Source organism: Melospiza melodia, chromosome 16 (genome assembly GCF_035770615.1).
Source record: "Melospiza melodia melodia isolate bMelMel2 chromosome 16, bMelMel2.pri, whole genome shotgun sequence".
NCBI classification, from domain to species: domain Eukaryota; kingdom Metazoa; phylum Chordata; class Aves; order Passeriformes; family Passerellidae; genus Melospiza; species Melospiza melodia.
Window position 1 is genome coordinate 14,688,285 of NC_086209.1, and position 22,581 is coordinate 14,710,865.

The following is a 22,581-nucleotide window of genomic DNA, read 5'->3' on the forward strand; positions in this document are numbered from 1 at the left end:
CTTCCAGCCGCCGCTGGACAGCGCTGGGTGGCCGAGGAGGGCGTGAAGGAGGCTGTGGAGGGGGGGGGTCATGCTGATATTTTTTTCTGCGTTTTATCCACGGGTTCCAATGAACAAAGCCGGGATTAACAGCTCCTGCCACGGTGAGTCCCCGCTCTGTATTTGGATTGGGAGGCTGCAGGCAGCGAACGCTCTCGGGGGAGGTGGGAAAGGCTCTAAAATGACCTTTTTTTCTTGTTAGAGATTTCTTGGAAGCAGCGTTTCCTGTGCAGCAGGGCGGTTTGCTCCGGCTTTTACACAGCGGGGGCGAGCGCAGGGTTCAGAGGTGTCGCTTGTGTTGTTGTTAAAATTGTCGGGGAGGTTTTTATTTTTTTAATCTTTTCTCGAAAACCAGAATTTCCTTCACCTTTCTTGCCGTGCCCGGAGCGGGGACGTGCAGGAGCCCTGTACCCTGCTGGGATCGGGGATGCGGCGGTGGCGGTGACAGAGCAGGGCTGGCATCTGTCACACCGCGAGCAGCTTCTCCTCACCGGCTCTGCTCCTCACTGGAGCTGCAGCCCCGCGAATATTTGGGTTTATTTCTGCCAGAGCCAGCCAAGCCGGTGGGAGCGCTGCGTGCCAGTTCCTCCTGATCTCCGGTGGTTTCCTGAGCCAAAATCCTTTGGTGCGAGCCTGAACCGCCCTGGTAGGCATGGCCAGGGGTGCGATGGCGCTGGTGCCAGCCATGCTCTGGGATGTGGCATCACCTGCTGACACCAATTCACTGATTTAAAAGCAGTTTTCAGAAGAAGGAATGATAAAAAAACAGGGTTTGGAGCTGTGGGTGGAGGTGGAAATACCCCAAGCGGTGCCCGTGGGTGTGGGGTGCAGCAGAAGGGGGTCCTGATGGGAGAGAGCTGTGGGCTGGTGACAGTCCTTTCACATGGCACACAGACCTGTGAGCTGGTGACAGTCCTTTCACATGGCACACAGACCTGTGAGCTGGTGACAGTCCTTCCCCTGGGCACACAGACCTGTGAGCTGGTGACAGTCCTTCCCCATGGCACACAGACCTATGAGCTGGTGGCAGTCCTTTCACATGGCACACAGACCTGTGAGCTGGTGACAGTCCTTCTCCATGGCACACAGACCTGTGAGCTGGTGACAGTCCTTCCCTTGGGCACACAGACCTGTGGGCTGGTGACAGTCCTTCCCCTGGGCACACAGACCTGTGGGCTGGTGACAGTCCTTCCCCATGGCACACAGACCTATGAGCTGGTGGCAGTCCTTCCCCTGGGCACACAGACCTGTGTCCCCCTGAGAAATGTCCCTTGGCTGCATTTTTGGAGTTTGGGTTATGCCTTGGTGTGCCGGGAGGGATCCCTGCATGAACAGGGGTTCTGAGCCTGCACCCCATGAGCTGAGGGGGATCTTGTGCTCAGCTGCACATCCAGGACTCCTTGGGGTTAAACTCCTGAATTTTGCAGATATTTCTGGGATTTCAGGAGTTTAGCAAGGAGCACATGCAGGCACCTGTACTTCCCCTGGGCAGCAGGGACCAGTTGATAAACAAAAGCTGAGTCTGGTGGGGAAGGAGGAAGGATCTTGTGCTGAGCTAGGAAATACTTGATTTGGGGTTATTTTTGTATTGCAAAAGAGGAGAAGAGAGCCCTAAAGTAACCATTTATGCCTCTGCTGGGGATTCAGTGCCTGTTCCTTCGTGCAAGGGCTCGTGCCCATGCCAGGGCTGTGGCAGTGGCCACTGGCTGGGTGTGACAGCTGTGGTTTGGGCTCCCTGTCCCTGGGGACAGGTAGGGCTCCCACCAAAGCTGCTGCAGCCTGAGCATTCTTCAGCCATCAACGGGGTGGGTTTGTGATCCTGTACAACATGGAAAAAGCTGCAGCAGGACCACAAGGGAATTCTGCTCCATGGGTTCCTCTGGTAACACACGTGTTTATGCTAAATAAATGCATAAAAGTAGGAGGGCATTACCTTGTGTATTAAGGAAATAACTGTTCTTCAGTGCCTGGATTTAGCAGCAGGAGCTGGAGGTTGTTCCTCGGCGTGGGAAGCAGGAGAGCAGCTGCAGCAGGTCACATCCATGGGAGATACCAATGCTGCAATGGGTGACTGGAGCTCCCTGCAGAGCCAGAGCTGCTGCTGGTTCTGTTTTTTTAGCAGAACTGTTGGTGTTTTCCTTTGGCTTGGCCTTCCTTGGCCTTTGGTGGTGGCTGGGGTTGGGTCTCATGCAGTACTCGGGACATTGACCTCAGTCCGTGCTGGTTTAGCGCTCTTCCAGATGGTGAAAACTGGAAAACTTCTGCTGTTGTCCATGTAAAGAAAAGTGAGATGTGATGGCTCCTCACTGGGAGGTGCAGCCTGGCTGGTACCTGTGGTGGGTGATGGATGCCAAAGTTCCAGCACTGCTGGCTGCCCTCGGAGCGACGGCGTCCGCTTGTCCAAACAAAGGGCGTGTGAGGTCCCTGGGATGGCCAACAGGAAAACAGAGCAATTTTAGAAAGGGTGGACTACAGGATGGGCAAGACAGATTGATTTTCTTCAGCATCCGAGTAGCTGTTCTCATCTGGCTCCTTGTGCATATCTCATGACTGTTCTAGGCCAGGTTGGACGGGGCTTGGAGCAACCTGGGGTTGTAGAAGGTGTCCCTGCCCATGGCAGAGGGCCAGAATGAGATAATCTCCAAGGTTCCTTCCAACCCAAACTATTCTGGGATTATCTTCTGGATTTTTCTTTCTGGCTTCAGCAAACACCAAAGAGAAGGAAGAAACTTCACCCCAAGCCTGGATCCGACAGAGGTGGCTGGTGGCTGTGCTGGCACTGATAGACCTGCACAGGGTGGGCTGGAGACAGAGATTCTCTCTGCTCTGAGCTTGCTTTGCCCTTTCAGAGATGGAACCCCAGGTTCCCTCCATGCTGGGCTTACTCTCACACATGGGGGCTGCTGCTGTGTGCTCCCAGCACAGTGGGACAGTCCTGCCCTCTCTGTTGTTCCTCTGGGCTCAGAGCAGCTGCAGAAGTGCAGGTGGGGGAGGCAAGGACGGATCAGGGTCCTCACCTTCCTGGCCCTTTGTTTCTGTTCCTCTCTTTTTCCATCCCTTGTAGCCCCCAGACATCTGCTCTGCAGCTGCAGCCTGAGCAGTGGGACGTGCAGCCCTGAGCTGCCGCAGAGCTCCTGCTCCCGAGTGCTCTGGAGCTGCTGGGAGGAGGTGTTCAGCAGGCTCAAGGGGCTGCAGGACCCTGAGGAGCTGCCTGGAGGAGCAGGAATCTGTAATGTGCTGTAGGACATTCCCGCAGCCATCACAGCAGTGCCAGGGGACACTGACTTGGTCTGTGCCACCCCACCGTGTCCTGCTGCCAGCGTCCATCGGATGGCACGTCCCACAGCACTCAGTCCTTCTGTGCATCCCATGTTCAGCCCCCCTGCTCTGTGGGGTCTGTGAAGGTGTTTTGGTGTGAAGAAGGGGCTTGGCTTAATGGTGGCCTTGGCAGTGCTGGACTCAATGATCTGAAAGCTTTCCCATCTTAAACCATTCCACGATTCCATAATCCTATACGTCATTTCTTGTGGCTAACATGTCTGCTTCAGTGCTTCCTTCTCATCTCTATTAAGAACAGCACTGGCTGCAAACCTGAATTTAGGTTGTTCTGGGTGTTGTTTGAGGAAGCAGAGGTGTTCTCTGAGCAGGTTGGGCCCCTCTCCAGGTGCCTCCTTTTGTGTGGACGGGTGCTGCAGCCTCACCTCGGTTTCCTGGTGCCCGCGTTCCTGCGTGGTGCAGCACAAAGCTCTGCACTCTGTGGGCGTGGAGGGCTGAGTAAACCAGACCTGAGGCTGCTGTTGGGCTCGTTTGAGGAGAGGAAATGAGAGCTACCACATTCAGTTGATAAGGGTGGTCACACACAGCCCTGGAGCCCAGCGGAGGGATGAGTGGGCAGAGATAAGGTGGGGGAGAGCTCTGGGGGGCTCTGATGGTGCTGCTGGGGGTTCTCTGTGCCCAGCCTGCAGGGATTATGATCCAGATCTGATCCAGACACCCAACAACCACAGTCTCCCGGCCCTGTGGTGGGTTGTATCAGCCGGTACTCACAGACACCATCCAGCAATTCCCATACAACCTCTAGGATCATTTTTACCTCTGAATGTCCCTCGCGTTCATGTTCCCAGCAGCTGTCTGGGGGTGGCACAGGGCTCTGCTGCCATCCCCCTTGCCAGGTGCCATCCCCAGGCAGCAATGCCCTTGGGGCAGACATTTCAGGGCTGGAGGTGCAGGAGGCATTTGAGCAATTCCCGATTGGTGACATAGCAAGGAGCAGTTCCCAAAGCTTGTGGGACCCATTTACTGTGTGAAGGTTAATTATGGAAACACACCGTGTCTGGGAGGGCATCCAAGAGCATTCCTCATTCCTGCCCATGTGCCCTGTCCATGTCTGTGCTGGCAGCTCCAACATCTCTGCCCTCTGCTGAGTGGAGCTGGAAGCAGGGGGTGCCCGTGGCTGTGTGGAGCTCTCTGAGCCCCCTGCCCCAAGAGCCCAGCTGGGTGGGCACTGAGTTCCAGCTGTGGAACCATGGAGGCTTCCTCCAAACCCCCCTGGGAGGGTTGGGATTTGCCCTAGGCTGCTGTGGGAGAGATGCCCTGCTCAGGAAGGCAGCTCTGATTTCTCCAGGCAGAGTCAGTCCCTCTCTCCCTGGTGGGATTCACCTTTCCCATGGGACACCTGCTCCAGCTCCTCATGTTCTCAAGCAGTGAAGGCACATCCCCCTGGTTCAGGAGAGGAGTTGGGACTTTCTGTCATTCCTGTAAAAAGCAGGCAAGAAACTTCTGCTTATAGCCAGGAAGGAAAGCCCCTATTGTAGGCAGTTTTACTTTCAGGCGGGATGGAAAGAAATCACACCAACACGAAAGGAAAAAGAGCAATTTTCTCCCCTTGCTGCTGGGGCTGAAGCTTCCCCCGCAGTGCCAGGCAGCTGCTTCCAGCTTTCCATGAGGTCACATGTGAGCAATTTTGTGGTGGGGTTTTCTCCTCACACGCTAATTGGCTGTGTGGGACGTTTCATGGGGATTTGGAACCTTGCTGTGGGAAGCTGAGAGCCTGGCCTGGGACTTCTTGTCAGTTTTGATTGTTAAAGTGAAAGTGCAGAGCTGGGATTCTGGGAAGTGGCTTTCCTGCCTGTAATTCTGCTGGCCTCCAGCGTTCCAGGTTGCTTGTTTTAGAGCTTTTATAGAATGTCCTGGGCTTTTCCCTTTTCTCCCTGTTCCAGGCCAGAGTGGGGTGGATGGAGCACCAAAAGAACTTGAGATAGAAATATTAGACCCACAGCCAGGAGCCATTCCTGCTGGAGTCACCAGTGGTTACCCCAGGGAAAAGCCACAGTGGAATCACTGCAAGAAGGAGATTGGGGAACTTTGTCCTTTTTTCTCCACTTCGCTGTTGGTTTTCATCCTTTTCTTCTGGAACAATGGGAACATCTTCTCTTCCTTCATTTGTGATTTCTACCCCTTCCTGGGAGCGCTGGGGGGGTCAGGCTGGGGGGATTGGACCCACTCAGGGTGTTTCTGATGGACCATGGTAGCACTGGGGTTACAGTCCCTGCCTCTTGCTGTGGAAACCTTTTCCTTGGGAAACACCTTCCAGCCTCAGCAGCTGCTGGACAAGGGCAGGGGCTTTGCTGGGGGAGGATTCTCTGGTGGCCCACAGGATTGTGCACCACTGGGAGCTTTTTCCACTGAAGGTGTTGGTGCTGGTTTCCCCCATGGGATTGTCCATGCATTTCCTGAGGGCTCATCTCATGGAGAGCTTCCTCTGGAGCATGAACCATAATGGGGCTGCTGGTCTGCCCTCCCTGCCTGCAGCCAGGAAGCTGGTGGGATTTATCCCCTTGTTTCTCAGGGATGCTTGGACTGTGCCTGTACCCTCTGCCTGCTCTTCCTGCTATACAGCTGGAGTGGGATGATTTCTGCACCATTTAAACCGCAGATCTCAAAGATATTGTGTTGCTATAAGCTGGAAATTATTTCCTGACCAGTGGAGGCAAGGAGACCCTCTGTGCCCTGCTGAGGGTGGGTGTAGTGCTTGATGAGCCCACATTAGACATCAGGGAATCCTGGCATCTGGGGATGCTGGGGACCCATTTCTGTCACTGCTGCTTGGGGCTCAGGCTGAGCTTGGTGGAGGGTGGAGGGTCTTGGGTCTCTGTGCAGCAATCCCTGGGCTCAGGCTGCATTCCCAGTGGAGGCTGCAGCCAGGGATGCGTGCTGGGCTCAGGTCCCATCACCCTGGCCGACCGTGAGGCTCCTGAGAGGTGGCAGGGAGGGCTGGGAACCGGGCTGGGATGGGTGACCCTGTGGCCAGCATTCCACAGCAGGAGTGTTTGCCTGCCTGGCCTTTCCTGCACTTCCCTGGGAAAGCACGTCCATGGGAAGGGCGGGAAGGGGAGGAAGCTGGCTGCTGGCTCCCTCTGGGACAGGACACTTGGAAACCTTTTCTGTGACAGCACTTCTGTCACAGAAACCCTGTCACAGAAACGTCAGGAGGGCTCAGCCTGGGCTGGTCAAACATCCACCTGCTCTAGGGGGATTCTCCATGTTGGAGGGCTCTGGGGGGAGGCAGGACTTGCCAGAGCAGGCAGAGCCTGGGATCTGGCTGCTGCACAGGAGAGGAGAGGAGGGGTGGAGGTTTGGGGCCCTGGCCCCCCGCCAGCCCTGCGTGGGGAGGGTGGAGGAGGGAAGGAAATGTCGTGCTCTGACTCCGCATTTCCACCACGGTGACGGGAGGCTGAGCCCAGTCCTGCCCAGAGAGAGCATCCTGCTGCAGCCCTGGGCTCTGGCTGGGGTGGCCGTGGTCACACTGGGTGTCCCCAGGCTCTGGTGTGGCCCCAGCCATGCTGTGGTGCCAGCTAAGCCCTGCTGTGGGCAGGGGTAAGCTCAGCCAGGGCCCTGCTGCTGCTGCCCTGCGCCAGAGCCGTCCCTGGGGCAGCATCCATGGCACAGGTGGGACATTGCTGCTTTTGCTCGTGGCTTGGGGCACACGGAGATGCAGTCGCTGGCTGGGATTGGCCCCATGGAATTCCCATTGGGAGCAGAGCTGGGCAGGAGTGGGACCTGGCAGGTGCCTTGGCAGGGTCTGTGGGAAGTCCTGCCTACTGCAGGAGTGTGGGAGGGATCTGCTTCCAGAGCTGGCATGGCCAGGGAGCGTTCCCAGGGACCACCAGGCGTGGTGTCCTCCTGATGGAGAGATGCAGCCACGGGGCGCCCTCCCCGTGGGGTGTTAGGTTCTTTGGGAGGGATGTGGTGCTCCACATGGACCTGCTGACCCAGGATAGCTCCGGGGTTGAGTTCTCCACTGGGATTGCTGGGTCAGAGCCCTGCTGGGGGCAGGAGGGGTCAGCCCTGGGTTTTGGCAGGACTCATGGCACGGTTAATGACAGCTGTGTGGTTTGGAGCCGGATCCAGATGCTCATTCCAAAACTTCTTCCCAAAACTTGCCAAGTATTTGGGTCCAGGGCTTTGGCTTGGTCCTGTCCTGAACTGAGCTGCTTATTTGGAGCTTTTTTTTTTTTTTCTTTCTTTTTTTAAGTTTGGAATTGGGAATGCAAAGTGTAGCCAGAGCTCTGGGCTGAGGCAGTGGGCGGATGGGGATGGAATCAGGGTATTCCAGTGCTGGGTGGGTCTGGCTCAGCCCACTGTGTGCCTCCAGCAGGGACAGATCAGCCCCTGAGGCTGCCAAGGCATTTTCTACCCCTGAGGTCAGATGTTGTCACCCTCAGCAGCAGAAATGTCATCGGGCCAATGGGTGCTGACTCTTGGCAATGCCTTGCTGTGGCTGCAGGAGCTCTGGGCTGTTTCTCTAAACTGGAGGAATTTCCCCGGAAATGCTGCTGGCTGCTGAATGGGCTCATCTGGGCGAGGGCTGATCCCTGTGTGAGGGGTGGGAACCAGCTGGGCAAGGGGTGAAGAACCCCCACCAGGGATTTGGTGCTGACTGGGACAAACACCAGCTTGAAAGGAGAGGCGGGGAAGGCTGGGTGGTGGGAAGGAGGTGGGGAGGAAGGGTTTCTTTGGCAGCTTTGCTCAGGGATGTTTGCAGAAGTGATCAGCACTGAGCTTTGACGAGCTCTGACCTGATGATTACAAAGTAAGATCTTCCTCCTCTGCCAGGCCAAGAACTGTGTTTGGTTTGGAGGGTTCAGAAGCAAAACGTTTCATCAGAAGGTTAAAACTGCATCTCGTGGCCCTGTCGTTCAGGTGGCACCACTGTCACCTCCTGCTCTTTGCCCAGTGCTGGCAGAGAGCTGCAGCTGAGCTGTGTCTGCCCAGGAGCCCTGGCTCTGCAGCCACACATCTCTGCTCTGTGCACATGGAGCAAGGGCTCGGGGTCAGGGCTCTGGGGTGTGGGCTGTGTTCTCAGGGCGTTGCTGCTGCTGGCAGGGTGCTCAGGCCGGTTCTTTGCTCTCTTACAGAAGCTGAAGCCAAGGAAGCGTGTGACTGGCTGCGGGCGGCGGGGTTCCCCCAGTATGCCCAGCTGTACGAAGGTGAGAGCTGCCCCTGCCCTGCCCCTGCTCTGTGCCTGCCCAGGGCCTCCATCCCAGCCAGATTCCAAGGGGGGCTGCAGGGACAGCGCCCACAGCTCCAGGGAGAGGAGGGGACAGAGGGGATTGCTCGCTGATTATATGATTGTTTGTTACACTTTGAGCCCTCGGCCACGGCCTGGAGAACCAGCCAGTTGACTTCCCTGCATTCCTGAACTTTTCCCCTTCAGGCAGGGCTCTGAGGAATCCTGGGGCGGCTGCTTTGGCCAAGGGCAGCCAGGCTTTGGAGAGCCATCAGCTGTGAAGTGGTTCAGGGAGTGTTTGCCGTGGGTGGGAGCACAGGGGCAGCCAGTGTAGGTAACGTGGAGAGCGAGCATGTTCTCCCTCCTTCCATCCCTCCCCACTCCCACAACCCCTGCCCGGCTCCAGCCCGTCCTTTCGAGCACCCAGCCCGGAGCAGACCACGTTCCCACTCCCAGCTCCAGGGCGGTAGCAGGGTGGCTGCGGTGGTGCTCGCACAGCCCAGCTGTGTGCTTGGAAGCCCCAGGGGGATGCTGGTCCCGGCGGGGCGAGCAGCGGCTGCAGCCGGCCCCGTCCGGCCGGACAATAGCGGGAAGCGGGGCTGGGGCGGCCGCAGCCGGGGCCATTGTTCGGCCGGGCACTGCCCCCGCCCCCGGCAGCCATCCCCGCGGGTGGCTCCGTGAGCAGCCAGGGCCTGTTTCGGGGGGCAGGCCGCACGTGTTCCTGCCGGGATGCCCAGCCCAGGTGCTGGCCCCAGACAGTGCTCACAGCTGGGCGGTGGGGAGCACTGCTGGTGCTGCAGTCTGTGGATCAACCAGCCCTTCTCCAGCCTCTGGCCACAGAACTTCCCACATCCTCCAAGTGTTTCCCTCTGTTTCCCTTCCCGTGGGGATCACACTCTGTGGCTTCGTGGACAGATGGATTGAGACCCTTGGGGCTGAAGGTGCAGGTCCCACATGCATGATCCCAGCAGAGCTGTCTGTGCTCAGGGATGAGCAGGGAACTGAATGGAGGCCCTCCATATCACCCTCACCTAACATACCTGGGAAGAGCCATGCCCACGGACACTGGGCATACCCCACCTCTGGGTCATCTCCAGCCACTTCTCCTCCTCTTCCCATGCCCACTGCTGCCCTTTGTCCTGATGGAGAAGCTGGCTTGGGATCTGCCACTGATGTCACTTCCTTCCCCAGAGTCATTATTCCCTCTTGACATCAGTGCTGTGAAGAAGGACCACAGCTTCCTGGACCAGGATTCCCTCAAATCCCTGTGCAGGTAACTCCCTTGTCCCCCATCACATGGAATCAGCAGGGGGAATGTGGCACAGACAGGGACAGCGGCCCAGGCTGATGGGGTGGTGGGCTCAGGGGTGCCTGATGTGGTGGTGGGCTTAGTAGGGTGCCTGCCTTGACCTTGGCTGGGCTCAGAGTCTGCCCCAGTACTGTCACTCCCTCTGCAGTAAGAACTCAGTTGTTAGATCAGGGAACATTGCTGGTGCTGGGTGGTTCCAGGGAAACAGGAGGTTTTTATGCTCCATGTGATGCTGGGTGTCCCAGTTCCAGGCAATGCAGCCCAGCCCGGTTTCCACCTGAGCACGGCGCTGCTGCAGCTGCAGGTTTGGGAGCTGTGCAGGGCTGGAGTGCAGGGAGCAGCATGAGGGCATTCAGAGCAAGCCAGAGCTGGCACCCACAACAGGGCACTGACCCACGGTCAGCCTGGATGGGCCGTGTGTCACTCGGTGCTGTGACTCAGCCCTGCCTTGGCTCTCGGGACACATCATCACAGCCATGTCCCTGCGCTGGCTCCACACTGTCCCTCCCACCCAGAGCAGAGAAAAGGCAGGAACAGGGTCTGTTTCCTATTTGTTTCCCAGCAGAGAGGTTGCTGTGCTGGGCAGGAGGGGATCCCCGTGCCATTGCCTGGGTGCAGTGAGGCAGGAGGTGATGGAAGGTCTCTGCCTGTCCCCCCCTCTCTGAGCTTTCAGGTCCTTTAGTCATTCCCTGTCTGGGGCACAGGAGCTTCTGAGGTGATTTTGCTTTAGTGTCTGGAGCTGACCACCCCTGTCCACTTGCCACAGCAGCTGGCATGGGCATTGTCTGGCTTGGGCTACCATCTGCTGGCATTGTCCCCTTGTTAGTCAGATGTCCCTCTGACTGTGGACTCAAAGCAGCAGGTGACAGACACAGCCAAGGCTCTAAGGCAGGAAAATCAAAAGAAGCCAAAGCCATCCCTGTGATTGCAGCAGGGCTGGGGCCAGGGTAAAGGCACTCTGTTTCTTGCAGGAGGCTGATGACCCTGAACACCTGTGCCTCCATGAAGCTGGATGTTCACTTTCAGCGTAAACAGGTAAGTCCTGCATGCTCGAGGCAGGTGAGGGGCTGAGGGGTGCAGGGGATCATGTGCTCAATGTGGGGCAGTGTCCTCGTGAGCTCTGGGACTGCCCTAGGCACAGAGTGGCTTCTGGAGGCCAAAGGGGTCCCAAGCTGGCTTAGGGGGAGACCCCGCTGCTCTCCTTCGCACCTGGGGCCATGCTGGTGGCCGTGCCCCTCTGAGGTGGGGGGATGTGCTGACCCTCAGTGGCTCCAACCAATTGATCATCATCCCCTCTTCTCAACCACCCAGAATGAAGACTCTGAGGAGGAAGTTGACTTTGCCATCAGCACCCGGTGGTCCTACCAGAGGGACAGCAAAAGGTGGTCACGGGTGGGGTCCGCCGATGCTGTGTCCCAGGGCTCGGGGGCCCTGAGCTGCACCATGCACCCGGTGTCCAGCCGCGAGAGCGTCCTCACAGACCTCAGCACAAACCCCGAGGCCACGTCCCTGCACAGCACGGGCAGTGTGGGCAGCGTGGGTGGCACGCTGGGCACTGCAGCCGTGCCATCCCAGCCCCTGTCCCCCCTCCGTGCCGCTGCCACCGCCTCCAGCTGCAGCCAGAGCGAGGGCTCTGCCCCGGAGCAGCCCTCGGGCCAGGGAGAGGCCTCCAAGGAGAAGCTGAAGAAGCGACGGTCTCGGAGCTTCCTGAAGCGGATCGAGTCCCTGCGGAGGAAGGACAAGGAGAAAGCCAGCCCAGACGGGAGGGTGGCTCCGCACAGCAGCGCCACTCTCCCGGCAGGATGGGGTTCTCTGACGGGTGATGGGGACCTTGCAGCCACCAGGACCAACTCCTCTAAAAGAGGGACACCTGCCCCTTTCCACAGCAAAAAGCACTTCTTCTCGGTATCATACAGGACTAACCGCCTGCTCGGCCCCGGGGGCACCAAGGGCAGCTCTGACCCCAAACGCGGTGGAGTTTATCTGGAGGATTACGACACTGACACAGCCTCTGCCGCCGGCGGTGCCTGGGCTGCTGCCGAGTGCCAGCGCCGGGCTCGCCACGGCGATTGCCTGGTCTACATCCCCTGTGACCACAAGCCCGGCACCTTCCCCAAATCCCTGTCCATCGAGAGCCTGTGTCCCCTGGCCGGCGGCTCCCTGACGCACTGGGGCGCCGGGAGCGCGGCCGTGGGGCTGGGCGGGGGCGGCAGCAGCAGCAGCGTGGAGGGCTCGTCCTCCCCGAGGGGCTTCGCCCGCCGGCGCCGCGGCTCCTGCAGCTCCCTGGGCAGCCGCGTCAGCGTCTACGACAACGTGCCGGACTTCGGCAGCAGCGAGGATTTCTGCAAGGACGGGGAGGTCAGCTTCAAGAACCTCGACGACATCCTGCAGCAGATGGGGATGCTGCAGAAGAAGGTGGAGCTCTGGTGTAAAGCCGTCTCCCCTGGCCTGGATGGAGAGGAAGGGGGCGACGAAGAGGAGGATGAGGAGGAGTCGGACTCGGGAGGGGAACCCTCCAACCTGCATTTCGAAGAACAGTCCATGTCGGATGTTGGCACCTCTGCCAGTGACTTTGATAGCACTGGGAACTCCCTCAACGAGGCTGAAGAGATCGAGACACGGGAGCGCCGGGATTCGGGGGTAGGAGCATCCCTCACCAGACCCTGCAGGTACCACAGAGTCCCGAGGTGGTTTGGGTGGGAAGGGACCATCGAGACCATCTCGTTCCGCCCCTCCACTATGGGCAGGGACACTTTCCACCAGAGCGGATTGCTCCAAACCCCGTCCAGCCTGGCCGTGAACACACCCGGGGTTGGGGCTGCTGCAGCAGGGAGGGTGCGCAGCCCGTGGGTCTGGGGAGGGAGCAGCGGCCGATCCCGTCCTCGGGGCTGGATGATCGCCTGTTCCCGGACTGCAGGAGCGGGAGGGACGGGAGCGCTGCCGGAGCCGCACGGAGCGGGCAGGGCAGCGCTGTGCGGGGCGCGGGTGCGCTCTGGTGGCCGCAGGACACCGCTGCCATCACTGCCACCGCTGCCAGCACTGCCAGCACTTCAGCCTGCACAGACCCGCGATTAAAAGGTTTTTCATTAATTAATAACGAGTGTAAACGCAGCCTCCGCTGTGCCAGTATTCCCCGGGGCTCTCCCCAGCAGAGCTACGGCTGGTGCCGAGCTCTCTGGCTTTCCTCACCCAGTTTGGCTGTGCTGGAGGGTGATGTGGCAGTAACCATGAAGGAGTGGAGAGCGGTGGGCGTTTCCTCAGCTGGGAATGTCCCGTGTGTCCCCAGAAAGCTGCGTTGGCACAGCTTCCAGAACTCGCACCGGCCCAGCCTGAACTCGGCCTCGCTGGAGATCAACCGGCAGTCCTCAGCCCAGCTCAACCTGCTCCAGAAGTGCTCCCTGCTCCGGCTCACGGCCATCATGGAGAAGTACTCCGTGCCCCACAAGCAGGCCTGGACGTGGTGAGCTGGGGAGAGGGGGACCAGGATGGGGCCCACGGGCTGCAGCTCGTGCTGTGTCCCCAGCCTGGGGCAGCTTCAGGGTGTGGAGGGGGAAAAGTTGAACCAAAGGCTGTCTGCTCTGACAGGTGTGAGCCAGAGCTGAGCCCCAGGCTCCTGGAATCACCCTGGCTTCCGGGGGGCTCCTGGCATCATCTGCCACTGTGGGGGCTGCAGGTGTTCGTGGAGCATTAAAAATGCTGCAGCAACATACGAGAGTGGGACAGTGGTTTCTTTTCATAGCCAAGTATCAAAATTATTTTAGCTTAATAAAAGGTGCAGCCATTCCTGCTGGGAAGCTGCCTTGCTTGTATTGCAAATACTGCAGAAATGTGTTTATGTGTGTGTATTCCTAGGATCCTGCTCTCTCTGTGAGGGGAGGTGCTGAGACCACCGATCATTGCACTGATGTCTCTCTGTCCCACTCTGCAGGACTGTCCCCAAGTTCATGAAGCGCAGTAAAGTCCCTGACTACAGGGACAAGATGGTTTTTGGGGTGCCACCCATCGTCAACGTGCAGCGGACGGGGCAGCCCCTGCCCCAGAGCATCCAGCAGGCCATGCGCTACCTGCGCAGCCAGTGCCTGGACCAGGTGAGGCTGTGGCTGCTGGGATTTGGGGGAAAAAACAGCTTTGGGGTCCTTTGTTCACCTCTTGTGGTGTGTGCTGAGGCAGGAGGGTGGGATTGTCCATGGGAACCCAGCAGCATCCCCATGGCCATCTCTCACTCAGTGTCTGCTTGGGTTCAGGGATGATCCCTTTGGGAGGGAGTTTTTGCCTGTCCCAGTGGTGCCCACCCAGGCCGGTGCCCGCTGATCCCCACTCTGCTCTGCCAGGTTGGCATTTTCCGCAAGTCCGGGGTGAAGTCCCGGATCCAGGCGCTCCGGCACATGAACGAGACCAGCCCTGAGCATGTGGACTACTCGGGGCAGTCGGCGTACGACGTGGCCGACCTGCTGAAGCAATACTTCCGCGACCTGCCCGAGCCCATCTTCACCAGCAAGCTCACCGACACCTTCCTGCAGATCTACCAGTGTAAGGGCCGGCCCGGGGGCGCCTCGGGGGCTTTGGGGAGGAGGGGTCCCCCTGTTTGGATGCAGGGGGTGGCGGTGGCCGTGGGGACGCCCCGCTGACGCCGTCTCATGCCCGCAGTTGTGTCCAAGGAGCAGCGGCTGCAGGCGGTGCAGGCCGCCATCATCCTCATGCCAGATGAGAACAGGGAGGTGCTGCAGACCCTGCTCTACTTCCTGAGCGACATCGCCTCGGCCGAGGAGAACCAGATGACAGCTGGGAACCTGGCTGTGTGCCTGGCCCCCTCCATCTTCCACCTCAACGTGTCCAAGAAGGAAAGCACATCGCCCAGGTAAGGGCTGGCTGAGCTGCCCAGTGCTCCTTCCCTGCCTGCTGTGGGAGGGGGAGTGGTGACACATGGCGGGGGGCTGTTGGCTTTGCTCTGTGACACAAATGAGGGGGTGCCCACTGGTGCCAGCATTACCTGATCCCCCACAGGGCCATACACAAGAGGGGCACCATGGGGAAGCCAGACCAGAAGGACCTCAATGAGAACATGGCTGCCACGCAGGGGCTCTCCCACATGATCATCGACTGCAAAAAGCTCTTCCAGGTGGGTGACAATGGTGTCCCAGCCCTGCGCTGCCCATGGGACTTGTGACCTTGCTGGCAGGTACTTGTCCTGAAGCACCTCAGTGGGACAGCAGCCACCAGCCATTCACCCTGGAGCCAAGCCCAGCTATGTCCTGGGGCAGGAGGTGGTGCAGGCTGTGTGTCCATCCTCCCCACTCCTTGGGGAATGAGTTTTGGTTCTCTCTCTGTCCAGGACCACTCACAAAGTCCCCACAAGATCTCTCTGCCTCACTGAACATCCATGTGCTTTTTGGCTTGCAGGTCTCCCATGACATCTTGCTGCAGCTGAGCAGCTCCTATATGGCTGCAGATGCTTATCCCCATCCCCTGGCTGACTTGGTGTGCCAGGGAGAGAGCAAGGATTTACACTCCTACTTTGAGCAGAGTGTCCAGAACCTGCTCAAAGAGTCGTCAGAGAAATTCAAGGGATGGCTGAGCACTCCAGGGCCTCTGAACACGGAGCTGTCCTGCAAAAAGGTAAATTTTTGTGGAGGGGCTTGAGAACATGCAGGGAAATGTGTACAGCATGACCTCTGCAGCAGCCAGAGCAGGTCCCACCCCATCCGTCACTAGCCAGCAGATGGGACAGTGGGAGCCATCAGTGCAGCTGCTCAGGGGTTAGCACTGGGGGTCCTGTGGGACAGTCTGTGTGACACTCCCCTCGTCCCCTCAGGTTGGGGACGGGAACCCTCTGCGCCTGTGGAAGGTCTGCACGGATGTCGAGGCCCCTCCTGCCACGGTGCTGCACCGGGTGCTGCGGGAGCGTCACCTGTGGGACGAGGACCTGCTGCAGAGCAGGGTGGTGGAGGCTCTGGACAAGGACATGGAGGTGTACCACTACGTGACAGACAGCATGGCCCCGCACCCGCGCAGGGACTGCATGGTGCTCCGGTGAGGGGGGCTCGGTGGGGCACATCCCCTCTGTAGTATTGCACTGAATAGTTAATTTAGTTGTTGTTTTGCACTGAGTGGTCCTTATATTGCACTGAATAGTTGATGTTATATCACATGGTTTGTTCTTCCCCCATCACATGGTCTTTCTCTCACCCACCCCAGTACCCCCCTGTGGTCTCTTCCTGGGTTACCCCTCGCCACTCCTGACTGGTATCCCACTGATTGTGCTCCTCCTCCTCCTCTGCCCCCCTATTCCCCCCGGGTATAAAAGTCTCCTGCCATCAGGCCATGCCCTCTTTCTTACCTGGGGAGTCACCAGAGCCTGAGGTGTCTCCTAGCAAGTCAACAAACAGAGGACATCTGTCCCCATGTGGAAAAAAGCGCTTTCGATCCTTTCCTTTCGTCTATGTAAGACAGTGTGGGGTAGGGTCAATAGCTCGCCAGAGTGGACACAAAGAACCCATTGAGACATAGTCCTACACTCCTCTGCTCCAGCCCCATCTCCTCCTCCTCCTTTCCTGGGCTCTGTGGGGTGTGATCCCATGGAGGGCAGGCAGTGACGGCCGCTGTGTCGCAGGCGCTGGCGCACGGACCTGCCGCGGGGAGCCTGCCTGCTCAGCTCCCTCTCGGTGGAGCACGACAAGGTGCCGGTGGAGGGAGGTGTCAAGGCCATCGTGCTGACGTCCCAGTACCTCATCGAGCCCGGCGCCATGGGCCGCTCCCGGGTCACCCACATCTGCAGGGCTGACCTCAGGTAACGGGACGCTCTGGGAGGGCGTGGAGCAGCAGCAGCAGGATGTGCTGCTCCATGGTACTGCCAGGGCCTCTCCTGCCCACTCACCCCCTCCTGCCTCTTTTCTTCTCCAGGGGTCGGTCTCCCGAGTGGTATAACAAGGTCTTTGGCCACCTCTGTGCCATGGAGCTGGTGAGGATCCGAGACTCCTTCCCAGCCCTGAGTCCCGTCGGCCCCGAGACAAAGATCTGAGGCAGCAGGAAGATGCTCTGTCCTTTCAGACGTGGACTTGCCATTGGATCCGGACTGGGGCTCTCAGCAGGAAGCACGGTGTGGTGCAGTGCCCGTGGAGGGAGACAGAGGCACATATTTATAAACACCCTTTCACCCCAGGCTGGGCAGTCCCGTGCCATGGCCCAGGTGCTGCGGGGCAGGGTGGCCACAGAGGGGCAGCCGTGGTGTCCCACAGGAGAAGTGGGGGAGCAGAGGGAAAGAGTGGCCATGGGGTGACCCCTGAATGCAGCCTGTGGCAGGAGCTGGGGCCCCCACACAAGCCAGGAGCAGCAGCAGGGCTGAAGGAGCGTGGAGTGAGGCGGGAGGAGCGAGCAGGGAAAGCGGGGCCGTGTCCGCAGGTCGCAGTGCAGGGGTGGGAAGTGAGGGTGGGCAGTGAAGGGGGACTGTGTGTGCAGTGTCACCCGGTGGGGACAGCCAGGGAGTCACTGTGTGGTACTGGAAGAGGCTGCTGTTCTGGGAGGAGGGGGCTGCCTATAGATACATAGGTGCCAGCCCCTGTGGAGGGGCAGATGGAACCTGTTGCAGCGTTGGTGCTGAATGCATGGGAGAAGCAGCCCTGTACTCCTGTGCCTTGCTCTTCCTTGGCTAAAAGCCCTCTCTCTGCACTGGGTGTCACTGAGAGGAGGGGTGCATGGACCATGTTCCAAGCCAAGGCCATCCTTAACCAGCCAACCCATTATTTGCATGGGGCAGGACACTCTGGAGCCCTGGAGCAGCTGTGCCTAGGTGGGAAAGGGCAATGCCTTGGTGGGGAGACACTCCCCAGAGCAGCTCCCCCTTTGTGCTGCCCTCATTGTTGAGGGCTGTACCCAGAGAGGGAGGAGGGAAGGCAGGAAGGACAGTTGTTTGGGATTCACCCCTCTTTGGGCAGCTACACATGGCCCATGCCCACCTACTCCCTGCACAGACATCCATTCCCCTTTCCACCCCTTCCTTCCCTTCATGAAGGAACTGTTCACTGGAGCTGTCAGCACCCAGGACATGACCTGGTTTCTCCATTCAGGCAGGGACCCAAATTCCCAGATGTCGTTCCAACTGGAAGGCAACACGACCCATGAGCTGGGGACCCCCAGTGTCAGTTTGGCCATAGCTGTCTGTCTTTTGGTAAAAAGAAAAGCACAAGTCAGCCTCTAGTCTGTGCTTTTATATATATGTATTTTATATATATATAAAAATATAACTAACATGTGGGGGAGTGAATTTTCTCCTGGTATTTTTTTAAAGTGTTTCTTTTTTTTAATCTATAAATACTTGTACAGGTGGAATATTAATATATAACTCTGGTGTCAGAGCTCAGCATCAGGTGATGCTCACTTACAGCTGGTATTTTGTATTTAAGGGACTTTTGTTTTGTATCATATGAAAGCGCAGCAGTTGTTTGACTTGGATTGGGGCTGCTCTTCCCATCCATGCAGTTAATAAAGTACTAACAAGTTCTGCTTGCTGTTGAGGAAACCTCCATGTTCAGGGCTTCTCCAGCACTGGAGCAGCCGAGTGCTGAGCAATGTGTGCCCTTGGGGCAGCCCCTGTGTGGGTGAAGAGACTCAAACTCAGCATTTTCCACATCCAGCTGTGCTCCAGGGCCCTGCCAGGGTTTGGGGCTCTCCTGGCATTGTCACCTGCAGCAGGGAGAGCACCCTCAGGAGGAAGATGAGCATCCAGCAGCAGTGCTGCTGATGAAGAGCCACATTGTGCTGTTGAATTCCCTGGAGGAGACACCTCTGGCTGCTGTTTTGGAAGTAGTGATGGGAATGAGCATGCTGGAGTAGATGAAGATGATGGTGATGAAGGCTGCAAGATTAAAGCCTGGAGAGGAAGGAATCCTCTCTGAGCTTGGGATTGGCAGCAGGACTGCTCTGGCTTTTAGCACTAATGGGCAGAGGTATTGGGGCAACCCTGGCTCATCCCAAATCCACCATGGCCAGGGCTGCAGCACTGGGATGGAGAGGGCACCCTCCCCACCCTGGGATGGAGGCCAAGCTGGAATCTCTTCCTCCAGGGTCCCAGCAGGATGGCAGCACCACAGAGCCACCCAGGCACCCACTGCTGGAGGGGAGTGAGCTCTCAGGGACCCCCACTCCCACAGGGACCCTGTCCTGCCTCACATCATCCCCATCCCCAAGTCCCCAGCAGATTGAATGAAGAGTTCCCTACCCCCTGCACCATGCTGCGCTGGGTGCAAACACAAATAATACCCCAAAGCCTCTGCAAAGCCGGCTTGGAGCCATCCCAGGGCTTTTGGGTTCACCCCAGCCATGCTCCCAAATCTGCCTCCCCTCACCACCATCACCTGATCAGTCCAAAACTCTTTTCCTCCAACCCCTGCTTTGCAGACACACACATGTAAAATCAATTTCTTACTGAAATCCTCCAAGTTTCATTAACAGAGATTTATGTTTTCTCCCTGCACATTATTACAGATTAATCTTTTCAAACCTTATAAAAGCCAATCCCTACAACCTAACAAACCCCTGCATTGGGAAATGATTGCAGAGCAGCAATGCCAGGCTCAGTTTGGCTTAATTAGAGATAAAAGGAGAGGAAATCATTCCTTATTAGCCAGTCAGGTAGAAGCTGTACTGTATTTAGAGTGCAAACAGCCCAATTACAGGGAGGAACATGCACGGTTGTCTTTCATTACAGGAACTTGAAAATGTGCATCTGGGGAAAATGAATAATGATTCTGAGAAGCTGCAGCCATCCCAGCTGGCTGTGTGGGCCATCCCCAGCACAGGAGTGATGCTTGTCCAGCCTGACCATTTGCCCATCCCTGGCATCCTTGGGCTGTTACCTCTGCCCTGGCAGAAGGATCTTTAAAGGCTCAACCACAGCTCTCAGTGCACAGGTAGCACCTGGTGGTAGAGTCTACCTGCCTCACCCTCCTACCTCACCTACAGCACCTACCTTCCCCCACTTACCTCCCTCTACCCTTCTCAAATTTACCTCTTTGCCAGGACAGGGCCCCCATGGCACTGCAGCTTCTCTGTCTCCATGGGCAGAATATTCCCCTTGCCCTAAATCAGCCCCAGCCAGGAGAAACCCTCTTGTCCCAGGGGATTTAAGCAATATCTTCATGCTGGGGGGCTTCCAGTGGGCTGGAATAACTTTCTCAGGGGATAGGAGTGAACTGGTTTCTCTTCCTGGACTCAGATTTGGCTTTTTAACCCCAGGCAGCAGCTCAGCACCACAGCCACTCACTCCCACCGCCCTCCCCATGTGGGGATGGAAATAGGAAAGAAAAGGGAAACTTTGTGAGTTAAGAACAGCTTAGCAATTAATAAAAAAATTATAATGCTAATGAAGAAAGAGAAATAAACCCAGGAGAAACAAGTGATGCCCAGTCCAGTCACCCACCCCCTGCTGTCACAGCATCTTTACACTCTGGCTGTATTTCTCAACATGAGCTTTGTTAGTGGTCCAAGAATTTCCCACCCTTTGGCAGCAGTCCTGGTCCAGCTCCTGGGACTGCATCTCCTCCCAAGCCTGGATGATGTAGGGCTGTTGGACACCTCCCACCACGGGTTCAGCCTCTGGGTTGTGCAGCCCAGCAAATATTACAATGCAGACCCTGAGGGGCTTGGGGAAGGCTTGTGCAACCTCATAGATTTATATCCTGGGATTGCAAAGGTGTGACCTCCATGGCAGAGCTCTGCAGTCATGTCCAGGCAGTGCAGCATGGCTGGGCAGGCCCCTTCCCACCAGGATAACTTTGTGTTTGAGCAAACCAAACCAGCTTTTCCTTTTGCTTTGTTTGCCACTGGGATGAGCCCTCAGTTCTCACTCAGGCCTGGCTTCCCTGGAGCTTTTTCCCCATCTCTGGATGAAGACCACACCACCTGCCTGGCCTGGCAGTCACACAAACAGGCACTCTGATTTCAGCGTTCCTGCAGAACGGACATTGGCTGGTCATGGACAAGATGGGAATTCAGGCATCCTCCCTGCCTGACTCCACTGACAGAGATCTGGGACGAAACCATTCATCTTTACATAAAAGAAAGGGCTATGAACACATGCAGAGTTTGCCCCTGCCAGGCCCCACTCCTGGCCCACACCCAATTTGGAGATGGGCCTGCCCTGTGTCCTGTGGGATGGTGAGTGATCCCAGCAGGAATCCCAAAGGATCAGCCCTCTCCAGAACACAGATTATCCATCTGCAGCTCCCAGCCCAAGGCACCTCACTGGGCTCTGCATTCCTTTTCTGTCCTCAGGTGCAGAAGATCCTTCAGGCAGAAAAGAGATAGAAGGGGGCAAATGGGAGATAACATTGCTTTAACTGGGACTGTGAAATCTTAAAAAGGAACACAGGCAGAGTCATGCTGGAAACAGATTGCACAAATCTGACCAGATCCTGAAGGTAAGTGAAGTCAGACAGTCCTGGTGGCAAGGGGAACACCCAGGTGCTGAAGGAAGCAGGAGACCAAGTTGTTCTTAGAAGCAGGGATGGTTTAGAGGCACAGCTAAAAAGAGGATGGAAGGATATTTGGGCAAGGTGCTCAGAGGATGCTCCAGCTCTCCTTTCAGTGCCAGTCCCTGTGCCAGTCCCATGGTTTTTTAGCTGGAATGATGACACCCTGCAGATCCCTCGCTGTGGTTGCAGAGGTCAGGACGGGATCCTGTCCTCCCCAGCTGCTCCATCCTCAGTGCTGCTGCAGCTGAAACTGGGGCAGCATCGAGGCACTCCCAGGGCACTCCATGGTAACAACAGACTGATCCTGCTCCCAAGTGCAGATCATTCTCATGACATCCTGTTTCTGCTGGCGGCTATGAGAGGCTTTCTAGGGCAGGAGCACATCACATCACCTGCTGCAGTTGTGTGCCGTGGGACAGCTGGCAGGCGAGCAGCTCCTGCTGCCCTGCCCTGCTCTCACTGCTCCCTCAGTGCCTCTAGAAAAGGCAGTTCCACCCTGGGTGTTTTCCCTGCCTCTGCAGCCCTGCCAGGAGCTGGTGGCATTTCATGTTTCTTCCCAAACTATCCAGGATTTGTACTGTCTCTCATCAAACTCCTGTTTGTCGCCTGGTGTGAGTTTATCACATTTGTTATTTTATCAAGATAACAAAAACCTCCCCAACCAAACAAACCCCACCCCAACAGCGTCACAACCTCTGGCTCCAACTGAGATATCTCCATAAAGCACAGCCCCTTCCTGGAAAACCTGCTTTTCCCAGAAACTTCCCCAGCATCCCAGCCCCAACTCCAGATGTAGAAGCAACATTTGCAATAATAATCAAATCTTTAGCAAACATCATTAGTGACAGCTTGCCAATGAGCACAAATAATTACAGGTAATTGCTCTACGGACAGCGAAGCAGGGAGCACCATTTTCTCCATGTTAAACAGGAAAACACAAGTAGGGAAAGGGAAGCACCAAAGGGCAGAAGTTGTTGAGAAGAGACACCTGCTCTGACCCTCCGCCACCTCCTGCTTGTGCCGGGGCCCGAACCACAGCTCCAGGAGCATTCCCGAGGCTGGGATCTGGAGGCACAGCTGGATATTTGCCTTGTCAGCGTGGCCCTGGTGTCGTGCCCCCAGCAGCACACCCCGGTGTCCCCCTGTCCCCTGTTGGGACTCTGCCATCCCCACCCGGCTGCTGTGGAACACCTCGGGAATGTCACAACAAACTGGTGGCAGTTCGGGGCACCGCGGGGAGCGGATTATGCAAATGA

General features: G+C 57.4%; 1 protein-coding gene across 5 annotated transcripts in view; it reads left to right on the forward strand.

Moving 5' to 3' along the window:
• The window catches only part of STARD8 (StAR related lipid transfer domain containing 8), a 41,847-nt gene extending 23,493 nt beyond the window's left edge, over window positions 1–18,354 (forward strand). For 2 of the 5 annotated variants that reach the window (XM_063170758.1, XM_063170760.1), the window contains 13 exons: window positions 8,457–8,528; window positions 9,740–9,821; window positions 10,829–10,892; window positions 11,169–12,526; window positions 13,144–13,317; window positions 13,786–13,945; window positions 14,189–14,387; window positions 14,505–14,715; window positions 14,862–14,976; window positions 15,258–15,473; window positions 15,670–15,887; window positions 16,468–16,644; window positions 16,758–18,354. In XM_063170758.1, coding sequence (XP_063026828.1) covers window positions 8,457–8,528; window positions 9,740–9,821; window positions 10,829–10,892; window positions 11,169–12,526; window positions 13,144–13,317; window positions 13,786–13,945; window positions 14,189–14,387; window positions 14,505–14,715; window positions 14,862–14,976; window positions 15,258–15,473; window positions 15,670–15,887; window positions 16,468–16,644; window positions 16,758–16,875 — 3,164 coding nt within the window. In that variant the 3' untranslated portion in view covers window positions 16,876–18,354. Of the gene's footprint in view, window positions 1–3; window positions 144–2,656; window positions 2,837–6,785; window positions 6,988–8,456; window positions 8,529–9,739; window positions 9,822–10,828; window positions 10,893–11,168; window positions 12,527–13,143; window positions 13,318–13,785; window positions 13,946–14,188; window positions 14,388–14,504; window positions 14,716–14,861; window positions 14,977–15,257; window positions 15,474–15,669; window positions 15,888–16,467; window positions 16,645–16,757 lie in introns of those variants that run through there. The other 3 variants (XM_063170759.1, XM_063170756.1, XM_063170757.1) reach the window with 3 other exon arrangements.
• Window positions 18,355–22,581: the final 4,227 nt, after the last annotated feature.